Source organism: Nicotiana attenuata, chromosome 2 (genome assembly GCF_001879085.1).
Source record: "Nicotiana attenuata strain UT chromosome 2, NIATTr2, whole genome shotgun sequence".
Lineage (NCBI taxonomy): Eukaryota > Viridiplantae > Streptophyta > Magnoliopsida > Solanales > Solanaceae > Nicotiana > Nicotiana attenuata.
In genome coordinates, this window is record NC_031990.1 from 14,211,003 (window position 1) to 14,223,089 (window position 12,087).

Consider the following 12,087-nt stretch of genomic DNA (forward strand, 5'->3'; position numbering starts at 1 on the left):
CAGATAGTTACCTAAATGCTTCAATTTTTGCAAAACAAAGTTGATCAAAAATAAAAGTTTCAGCTTCTAAATTATTGGGCCCGTGCTGGCACGGATTATCACTACCTAGTGTATGTATATATGCCGAAACGTCTCTATTAATTGCCATGTTGCGAAAAAAGTCATTAATTTATTTCATTGCAGAAGTAGGGACCCGCACGATTTATTTATTCGTGCTGTGGATAAACAAATCAAAGCAGTTGCAAACATAATAGAGAGGAATATATATGAAGCTCATCACTAATACATGTTTCTATTTTGTGAGGACTAAAAAATAAAAAATGGAAAAATTTCCATATAAAATGGGATACTTATGAGTGAAAATTTTCATCCCCAAGTTTACTCTAATAATCAAATTTATCCTTCAACTTTGAACAATTGTCATTGTCATCCTTTTATTCTACGCAATATTTATTTTACCCTTGACATGTTCAAGTCCCCATATATGTAATACTTTTTTATATTATTTAGATATTTTTTAATGCAGGTATTTATTCATAGTTTAGATAATATTATATCTTATTATATAATTTAATCTACGTTCACTAACATTGTAGATAAAATAATCATATTATGAATATATATTACAAAATGTATTGCTACTTTATTATCATTATTATTTTAATATTATGTATATTAAGATGTATATAATATGTGTCTGTGTGTTTGTTTGTGACAGTTTAAGTTTTACTATTTTTATTATTCTTCATGTGTATATAAATTTTTGAGTTTTGATTGTTATTAGTAGATTTTTGTACATGATAATTGAAGTTCATGTAAAGTGTAAATAGATAATTTTTACAAATTTATTATAAAATTTACATCTACTTTTCACCCATTAGTTTTTATTACCGCCATTGTATAATTATAAATTTTCACTCTCTTTATTCTCAGTTTTGTAAATAGATTGGGTTTTGATTGGTATGAATAAATTACTGATATGAGTAAATTATTTATTCTTTTTATTTTCTTATTTATTTCACTATTGAACGTTGTTAACTTATATGCTTTACTACTATTTGTCACTTTTTTTTTTGATTTCATAAAAGTTTCTTTAATTTGTCTATAGGTAAGTCGATAACATAAATTAAAATGAAAATATTATTATATTAAAGAATAAAAATAAGAGATAAAAATTGTAAAGGGTAAAATAGGCATTTTGAGAAGTCACCTTTGATATGAGGAGCAGAATCATAATTGTTCAAAGTTGGAGGATGAATTTGGATTTTAAAGCAAACTTGAGGAATGTAAATAATTTTCTCATGATACTTATTAAAGAAAGAGAAGAAAAAAAACATTTTCTAACTTTCTGCTCTATTTTCCTACGCTTTCAAACAAACTTAGGCCTCATTTGTTTTTTTTTAAGATTAAGACGTCTGAATCTGAATACACATATGAATATCAAGATGTATATTAAGATTAAGACATCTGAATCTGAATACACATCTGAATATATTAAGATGTGTATTAAGATCCGAATAGAAATAATTAAGACTGTTTGATTTTTAACATCTGAATGTATAAAATTTATCTTTATCTGAAAGTTAATAAACATAAAATTCAAATGAAATACTAACTAATCTAATATTCTATCATTAAAATATATAGTTTTTTAAAATATGATAGTTGTTGGTGGTGATGGCTAACGGGTGAATGCCGACTAGAGGCGTTGGTTGGTGCTAGTTTTGGTTGATGATGGTGGTTCATGCTAGTAGATAGCGTGATTGGTAGTGGTGGCGATTATGATTGAGGATGGTGGTGGTGGGTGTTTATAGTTAATAATGGCGGGTGGTGGTAGTAGTTGTGACCGAGGAAGGTGGTGGATGGGTGGTGGTAGGTTATAATGATGGGCAGTGCCGGCTGTGGCTGTTGATAGTGATGGGCTGGTCAGTTGTGGTAGATGACGTGGATGAGTGTTGATTGTGGGTGAGAATAATGGTGGTCGGAGTGATGGGGATAATGGGTGGTGATGGTCGATAATGGTGGCGGCTATGATTGAGGATGATGGTGGCGTAGTGGTGGTGGAGGTGGTGGCGGTTGAGCATGGTGGTGGTGGTGGCATGGTGGTAGTTGATAATGGTAGGCGGTGGCGGCAGTTAATAATGAATATGTGATAGCATCTTAAGGAAATTAAGTCTCTGTTATAGATCTTGATCATACAGACCTATCCAGACCCATTAAGTGGTTGTGAAGTAAAAAAAATAAATACACTTAATGATTAAGATCTGAATAATTAAGATTCAGATTTTAAAAACAAACGCACTTAATGCCTGAGATCTGAATGATTAAGATCCAGACCTCCAATAAGTGCAAATAAATGAAGCCTTAGGCCCGTTTGGCCATATAATTTTTTTATTTTTTCGGAATCATTATTTGGAAATGAAAACTTTAACTTGAAGTTGAAGTTCCAAAATTTAGAAAAGTCCAAAACGATATTTTTCAAAATTTTCACTTTAAATCACTCACTAAAATTCTAAAATAGCTCCAAATTATATTCATTTCCAAACACAACTATAATTTTCAAATACCATTTTTACTTGAATTATTTTTATTTTTTTCAGAAATTTCATAATTTTTATGTCCAAATGCCCACTTAATTTGGCGAAGAAGGGAAAAAACAAACTTAATCAGTTTTTTTCTTTTTCCCTCCCCAGCTCATCCCCCCCTTTTCCCCTTATCTCTCATTATCTCCCTATCGTAGTTGGCGGATCTCCAATTCTCAGCAGTACCATTTCCTTGATTCACTCTTCATCTGACCCATTCAACCAATTGTCTTTCCCCTTTGCTTCTCATACTACATCCACATGGGCACAATGATGATACCTCAAAATTTCTGCTTCTCATTTTTTGGTGAACCTGTGGGATGGCATCAATCATTCAATTTTTTTGGCAGTTTTCTCAATTGGGTATGTAACAAAATGTAATCTTTTCAAGATTACAATCAGAAAATTGCTATTGTTCTTGGGTTGGTCTTTGTTTCTGTTACAAATTACACATTTTAGGAAATTGTGAATTTCTTGTGTTCCAGTGGTCCCCATTTTATGCATTTTGCTTTGGCTATGTCTGTACATTTGGTGAATCTATGGCATTTAGTTTATTTAGTTTTATATTTGATGGTTAAATTTTAAATTTCATGCAATTATTGGAAAAAAATCACATCTTGAATAATGTGATAATGCCCCATTGTGGGGTTACTAGGTTAATAGTAATGGCTTGAGAGGATGCAAAATCTTGGCCTTTTATTTGGTTCAATTTTAAGTTTCTTGTGAGAATATCCATAATGATTTTTAATACTTGTGTTCAGTGATATGGATTACCTTCCTGTTGAGGTCATTGGGAATATCCTCTCCCAACTAGGGGCAGCGAGGGATGTGATTGTAGCATCTGCAACGTGTAGAAAGTGGCGGGAAGCTTGTCGTAAACACCTCCATACTCTTTCGTTCAATTCTCATGATTGGCCACTCTATCGAGACCTAAGTACTAGTAGGTTAGAGATACTGATTACTCAAACATTGTTTCAAACATCAGGCTTACAATGTTTATCCATATTGATGGATGATGTGGATGAGTTCTCAGCTTCCATTGTGGTTGCTTGGCTCATGTATACAAGAGAATCATTGCAATGGTTGTTTTACAACGTTCGTACTACTCCAAAGATCGATATTCTTGATATATGCGGGCGACAGAAGCTGGAAATGTTGGTGCTTGCTCATAATTCTGTATCAGGGGTTGAACCAAATTATCAGAAGTTCCTTTGCCTAAAATCCCTTTCATTAAGTTATGTCAGTATTTCGGCATTGGATCTGAATTTATTACTGACAGCTTGTCCGAAGATTGAAACTTTAGCACTTGTGAATCCAGAGATTGCAATGTCAGATGCACAGGTAACTGTTGAGCTGAACACCAGTACACTAAAGAGTATCTACGTTGAAGCAATAAGTTTGGACAAGTTTATATTGGAAACTGATAGCCTTGAGAATCTGCACTTAAAAGACTGTGCGCTTGAGCTTTTTGAGCTCATTGGAAAAGGAACTTTGAAGTATTTCAAGATTGATGATGTTAGTATTATACATCTTGATGTTGGTGATGCTGTTGATAATCTTGAAACTGTAGATGTTAGTAATTTCACGATAAATTGGTCCAAGTTCTATCAGATGATTTCGAAATCATCCACATTGAGAAGTCTCCGGTTATGGGATGTTGTATTTGATGAAGAGGACGAGATTGTGGACGTGGAAACAATTGCACTTTGCTTCCCACAATTAAATCATCTTGCACTTGCTTATGATTTAAGAGATGACTTAAGGGAGGGAATTCTCCACTATGGTTTACAAGGGTTATCTCTATTAGAGAATGTCAATGTGTTGGAGCTGGGATCGACGGTAATTAATGACGTCTTTACTCATTGGGTTGCTGGTCTACTGCAAAGATGCCCTAATCTCAGTAAATTAGTTATTCATGGAGTGATTTCAGAGACTAAAACACATGAAGAGTGCCAAATGTTGGCCAGCTTTACCTCATCTATTGTTCAGCTGATGAGGAGATATATTCATGTAGATGTGCAGTTTGAATTTGAGTAGATGAGAAACATATGATAATTTGGAATATTGGGCTCAATCATCAATAGCAGAGGCAAGGTAGAAAAGGTATTCAATTGAACTTGAAGACTTTGCTTCTCTTTATTTATATCGATTCTTCTTAATGAACTGGTTCAGATTGTTTCCTGGTAAAATTTCCTTATGATTCTGCGACTCCACTTCAATTGATTCTAAAAAGAAGAAGGAAAAATTAGTAGATAGCCTAGCCTCCTTCATGATCACCTTTTCACTGGATTAACCTTTTGAAATTTGCTTAGCTTACTTGCTATTGCTATGATACTGACGATTCAAATTTACAATTGACATTAGATGCATCCTCTAGGAATTCATTTCATTTTACACTCAAAGTGAAGTGTCAAATTTTCTTGATTACTATCCGCTAGTATGTGACAAATCCTATTAATGAAACTGTTACAATTCGGTGAAATGCATTGTCTACGATATTAGATTTCATTATTCACTCAATATGAAATATCATTTCTCTTGAGCCTTGATTACTATCAGATACGGCATGACAAATCGATGCCTGAAAAGTGAAACCCTTAACTTGTTGAAAAAGTAAGAAATTGAAGAGGAGAATAGAAATTAGATGGACAGTAGCTAATGATCATATTGTATAAAAATAAAAGCTGTATATCATACATATATATAGTGTTATAGAGTCATGGCCAAGCTCCTCTCAGCAACTCCCCCCATCCAAAAAGAAAAAAAGGAAAAGGAAAAAGAAACAACAGTTACTACTACATCATTTTCGGCTATATGAATCAGTGTCATCTATATGAACCTTCACAATCAGTGTCAGTTTTATATATCTTCACAATCAGTGTCGTTCTTTTTAGACCCGTCTCAACCGATATTCAATTTATCAGGTTCTCTAACGCTAGAAATTCTCTACATCTTCTATTGGCATACAAATTTCTTACAAGATTTAAGGGCTCCTAACGAAGATTGGACCTAAAGTAAGCTTACCAACATGACTAAGCAAACAGTCACAAGAGCTGGATGATGGTTGTCTTTGGTTATTGGTGGATGTTATTTTGTTTAGATGTGTTTACGTAATTTTACTATTTTATCTATTTTCTTCAACCGTGTGGATATGGATATGCCTTAAAAAAATGGTTCTGTTTGGTAATTTCTCTTCTCAGTTTGTGGAGTTTGAATTCACAATATACATACACATTTTACATCCTTGAGCAAATGCATGCAGATATATATTTACTGCAATTCTTTTCTTGAGCGAGTGATCTGGATCTCAAATTGAATCTCTTCTCTTTCACAGGAGACCTATAACCCACCGTCAACGGAGGAGATGGGCTAGTGTGCTATAATGCGTCAAAATTCCAAATGTTGTTTCCTTAAGTTGGAGATTTTCACGTTCCAACAGGTCATGTCTAAAGACGGAAAGTAGGAAGTCTACCACACCGCTTGATCTTTTCATATAACTATGATGAAAGTTAATCACCCAATCAATTGACAACTTAGATTCTTTTTCCTTCTTTTCTTCTAGAAGGCTGGAGTGGCAGCAATCAGAGGCCAGATCTTAGTTCACCTTTTTCTTAACTTATGTATGAGAAGATATCAACTACTAAAATGCATTGAAGGAAATGAGAATTTTAACTAAGATTAAGCTCATTTTTTTTCTACAAATGGATTTAAGCTTCGTTGATAGGACTTATATCTCTTGTATGTTAGTCCACTGGCTGTGGTGGTGGAATGAAATGTCATAGTAATAATCTGCAACAAGCAGTTTTGATCAATATTGTCTTGGATAGATTTCACTAATATTATTATTGATGAAAATTGGAATTTTGTTTCTTTTCTATGTTTTCATTCATCTAGAATGAATTTCCTTCGTATGCTTGTTTGATGTTTATTGTTATGATGATTTGTTAATTGAATGTGTGTGAACAGTTGGGCATCTTTGTTCTACTCTCTATCTACACAACTGTATCTTTGACTGCATCATTTTAGCTACCCCTTTTCGGATGATTCCGGTTTTCTTGAACTTTAGTATCAGATGTGCGGAATATTTTAGACTTTCATCTATTTATTTCTTTCAAATTGCAGTTATGATTCCTCAGAATATTGCTCAATGCAAATCTGTCTGATCTTTTAGCCGTTCAGCCTTGGAATTTGATTGATGATTTGTTATGATTATAAGTGTAATAAAAGGCGCGCTTAAAGCCTTGAACCTCAAAAAAGATCAGGGTATGCGCTTCGCTTCACTTAGGCTGCGCTTAAGTGTAGGCAAGGCACTAAGGCATACCCCTCATTGACCATAAGTTCTATTTTGAATAGAGCAGTACAAACTATAAATATGATTGGCATAAGAATATATTATTTGTTAAGAAGATCATTATGAATGAAATAGTTAGTTATTTCTTGCATTAGATATATATTTTTATTTTTTCCTTTGTTGGGCCTTTCTTAACTAAAGCCCACACTTTGATTGCGCTTTTTGCTTAAAGCCCCTATAGACTTGGAGCGCATTTTAAGGGGGATTTGCATCCGTACCCTATATTTATGTCACCTTTTAACCAGTACCCTATTTTTAAAAATTATTTATTTGGTAGCCAGTTGACAAAAAAATCCGTAATAATATGACGCTTACACCCCTGATAAATCGCGTGATCTGCAACCTCATTCATGAAAAAAGATCTCCTCCTCTCCTCTCAACAGCTTTATCAAAAAACCAGAAACGTCATGCTAATGTAGCATGAAGTTGTTTCATGTTGAAGCTATAACTTCATGCTAATATAGCATGAAGTTGTTTTACATTGAAGCTAAAACTTCATGTTGATGCATGCTGAAGTTATTATCCTGCAGTCTACAGTTTTGTCATGAGTGCTGAAGTTATTTAGTTCATTTGCTAAAATTTCAGTTTAAACATGCTGAAGTTATTTAGTTCATTTGCGAAAACTTCAGACTAAACATGCTTAAGTTTTTGTCTTGAGTATGTAATTTTCTAATGAATTTTTGCTAATGCATGCTGAAGTTATTTAATTCATTTGCTAAAACTTGAGTTTAAACATGCTAAAGTTATTTAATTCATTTGCTAAAACTTGAGTTTAAACATGCTAAAGTTATTTAATTCATTTGCGAAAATTTCAGACTAAGCATGCTTGAGTTTTTTTCTTGCAGTATGTAATTTTCTAATGAGCTTTTCCTAATGCATGCTGAAGTTATTTAGTTCATTTGCTAAAACTTCAGACTAAACATGCTTAAGCTATTTAGTTCATTATGCTTAAGTTATTGAGTTCATTTGCTAAAATTTCAGATTAAACATGCTTAAATTATTTAGTTCATTTGCTAGAACTTCAGACTAAACATGCTTAAGTTATTTTGTTCATTTGCTAAAACTTCAGACTAAACATGCTTAAGTTATTTAGTTCATTTGCTAAAACTTCATGCCAAAACATGCTGAAGTTTTGTCCTGCAGTCTACAGTTTTGTCAATAGTCCTGAAGGGCAAAATCGTCTTTTTAAAACGCTTTTAACAAAAAAATGGGTACAGATGCAAACGTAAAAACAAAACGGGTATAAGTTAAAAGAGGGCGGCCAAATAGGGCGCTCCATGCAATTTTTACGCGTTTTAACTGTTTTCGCCTTTGACAACACTAATGATTATTATACTTTAGAATATATTTTGTGTAATTGACCTTTCATGTTGAGTTGTTCTATTAGGAATCCAGTTTTATCTCCGTTTCTACCCAACAGAGCTAGGTGGTTGAGTGCCTTCTACTTGATCTGCAATGTTAAATGGCCTAAGAGTGAAGAGTATCTCCTTGTCCTTTGGTCAGAATGAGATCTAGCCAATTGCCTTACTCTCTAGATCCTGCTCTTCCTCTCTCTTTCACATACGCACACCGAGAAACAGTGTCTTTTTTGTCTTTCTGAGAAACGAGACGTAAGCCTTTAGTAAAGCAGCTTGGCTATGTCAAATGTGCACTTGTTAAGTAATTGTTCTGGAGTTCATTGACGCATAGAAACGTTGAGTCTTTTGTCTCAGAACTCAGAATATATGCTGGGACTCATAAAACCAAATTACTGAATGAACAGTTTTCTGGTTCTGTCGAATAGCATGGTCATTCAGCAAACATTATTTTGAACATCATATCTTTCTCTTAATAAGTTTAAGTGCTTAAATGGACTGTTTGGTACTTTACAAAACTTTGAACAATTGACTTTCTTTAATCTGTGGTCCACATATTCAAACATTTCAAGACATTATTTAGCATAGTGTATTTTTATCATGCTATGATTGAATACGAGTTTGACTTCAATTTTTATGATGGTAGCGTTTACACCAGCTTGCGTACACCTTGAATTCCGCCAGATACAAGCTTGCTACCTCCTACCAGCATCGGCATTGGGTAACTCTCAGAGGCGGACCCAGGATTTGAGCGCAGCAGTGCGTGCTAACTCCTCGTAAACTCAATGATTTTGAATCAGTGACCGAAAGGATGTTCAAAAATATCATAAACTTAAGTCTAATAACAACAAGATTAAAGGTCTGTTAAGCTGTCCAAGTAGAGTCTCAGTCATGCCGTTGAATTGACGGATATCGCATAAGGATTTTTGGAGTTTTTTATTACTGTTTTTGGGAAAAATTTTATTGAATGACTTATTTTTATACAGGTCAAGAAAATGGTAAAGCTTATAAACTTAATTATCACGATAAAGAAGGTGATTGGCTTCTTGCTAATGGAATATCTTATCCCCTTGCAATTTCCTTTAATCTTTTTATGTTTCTCTCTATTACCTTTTCAATATCTACAAGAAGGATGTTTCTCAAAATTAGGAGATTCAGACTATTTGTGTTGAAGTTGACTACTATGTTGTTCATGAACTTAAAAAAAATAAAGAGAAAAAGAAAACAAGATGAGCACTAAATACATAATTCTATTCTACCTTAAATTCATAGAGAGAAAAAATAAAATGAAAAGACCGCTAGTGTTGGGGCTCGATATCTAGAAGAAGGATGTTTCTCAAAATTAGGAGATTCAGACTATTTGTGTTGAAGTTGACTACTATGTTGTTCATGAACTTAGAAAAGATAAAGAGAGAAAAAAAAAGATGAGCACTAAATACATAATTCTATTCTACCTTAAATTCATAGAGAGAAAAAATAAAATGAAAAGACCGCTAGTGTTGGGGCTCGAACCCAGGTGATATAGCAACTGAGGGAAGACAAGCAGAATGCTAAACCAGCTGCGCAGTTCTTCTTTTGAGTTTGGGGGGCACATTAAAAATATTTAAGGGTCCTTGTTGTATATACATATTATATATACACGATTTTTGTCCAGGCTAACGGGTTCCGGTGACCCCTCTAGTCCCCATGTAGGTCCGCCTATTGTCTAACGTTTCTTTCCTCTCTATTGGTATTTGAATCCTGGTCCCCCACGGTTTTGACCCACTTTATTGACCGCTAGGCCTGTACGTTTGGGTACAAGTTTGACGTCATTAGGCTGTGACTAGGAGAGGCAAACGGGCGGGTCGGGTCGGATATGGTTCGGATCGAAAACGGGTAATGAAAAAACGGATCAATTATCCGACCCGACCCATATTTAATACGGATAAAAAACGGGTTAACCGGCGGATAATATGGGTAACCCATATTATTCATGACTTCTTGTATATAATCACTTTTGAGAGAATTCTTAGTCTCCCTACCTTGAGGAACCCCCAATTTGAGGCTTTACAAATGTAAAAGTTAGACACATTGGTTATCCATTGGTTACTCATTGGTTATCCATTTTCTAAATAGATAATATGGTTCTTATCCATATTTGACCCGTTTTTAAAAAATTCATTATCCCAACCCATTTTTTAGTGGATAATATGGGTGGTTAACTGTTTTCTTTTAACCATTTTGCCACCCCTAGCTGTGACCATCCTTTAAACAATGGTTATATACTCCCTCCGGTCCAAAATAAGTGATTTTTTGGCCTTTTCTTTATGGTCCAAAATAAGTGATTTTTCCAGATTTCAAGAATGAATTAATTATTTTTTTCCTACAATGCCCTTGGAGTAAATAGTGTTGGAGTATGTGTTAAGAGTATTTATGTGAAGAGAAAGTAAAGGTTAATATGGTCAATTTCATTGCTAATTAATGTTATAAGATGAATTTCTGAATCGTTGTGAAAAAGCTAAAAAATCACTTATTTTGGACCGGAGGGAGTACAAAATTGTTGCACCTCCCTTGTAACTTTTCTCTTTGTTGTGTTAAGAATGGTGAGCTATGGTAAGATTTTGTGTTAGCTCGAAAAGCAAGATTTGGACTTTATCATCTATACTTTGACTAGTGGTGGCAAAATGGATTAAAAAAACAGTTATACATCCATATTATTAATTAAAAAATGGGTTGGATAATAAATTTTTAAATATGAATAAAATATGGATAAGATCAATATTATCCACTTAACTAATGGATAACCAATGAGTTTAACTTTTACATTTGTGAAAACTCAAATTGGAGTTCCTCAAATTTATGAGACTAGGAATTCTGCCAAAAGTGATCATATTGAAGAAACCATGGATAATATGGATCTATATTATCTGCCGGTTAATCAATTTTTTGTCCGTATTAATAGCTCGTTTGGCCAAGCAGCAAAAATTAGCTTATTTTGAGAAGCGCTATTTCTTAAAAGTACTTTTGGTGAGAAGCAGTTTGTGTTTTGCTAATTAATTCGAAAAGCACTTTAAAGCAGGAATTAATGTTTGGCCAAGCTTTTAAAAATTGCTTCTTCTAAGTGTATTTTCTTAAAAGTGCTTTTCAAAAAAGTGTTTAAGGAGAGAAGCTACTTTTTTCAGCTTCTCCACTGCTTCTGCTTCTCCTCAAAAGCACTTTTTTTTTCTTCCAAAAGTTTGGCCAAACACTTCAATTTTTAATAAAAAAACATTTTTTTTGAAAAAGAAGTGCTTCTAGGATTGGAGAAGCTTGGCCAAACAGGCTATAAATATGGATAAGGTTGAATAATTTGTTGAACTCATATGTTCCCACAGTGATGAAGTCCGCCATTGACGGATGAGCTGAGATAGAGAGAAGAAAAGGGGAATGTTCTAGAAGAGAGAAAAATGATTTTCTGTATTACTCAAATGTATCAATGCACAGACTATATACAACAAATCTAACTATTAGGTGAAAGTACAGAACTGCCCCTAACTAATCTAACTAACTTTGACTACATAATATAAATACAAATACAATATAAGTCTCAATATCCCCCCCCCCCCCCTCAAGTTGGAGGTGAGGAGCTCACAGCTAACTTGCCAAGAATGGCAGAATGTTTAATCCCTGTAAGTGCCTTAGTTAAGATATCAGCTAATTGTGTATTGGTGGACATGTGATGTAGTGTAATAAGACCATCTTGAATTTTGTCCCTCACAAAGTGACAATCTACCTCTACGTGTTTAGTCCTTTCATAAAAGACTGGATTTCTTGCAATGTG

At 33.9% G+C, this 12,087-nt stretch overlaps 1 protein-coding gene across 1 annotated transcript; it reads left to right on the forward strand.

The window, feature by feature from the left end:
• On the forward strand, positions 2,664-6,394 carry LOC109244532 (F-box/LRR-repeat protein At1g67190-like). Its single transcript, XM_019411644.1, has 3 exons — positions 2,664-2,945; positions 3,344-4,685; positions 5,917-6,394. Exon 2 carries the CDS (start codon positions 3,348-3,350, stop codon positions 4,617-4,619), a length of 1,272 nt encoding a protein of 423 aa, XP_019267189.1. The 5' UTR covers positions 2,664-2,945; positions 3,344-3,347; the 3' UTR covers positions 4,620-4,685; positions 5,917-6,394.

Bases quoted from the DNA above. Each gene is read 5' to 3' on its own strand.
- LOC109244532 (XM_019411644.1), top strand. From the start codon at position 3,348: ATGGATTACCTTCCTGTTGAGGTCATTGGGAATATCCTCTCCCAACTA.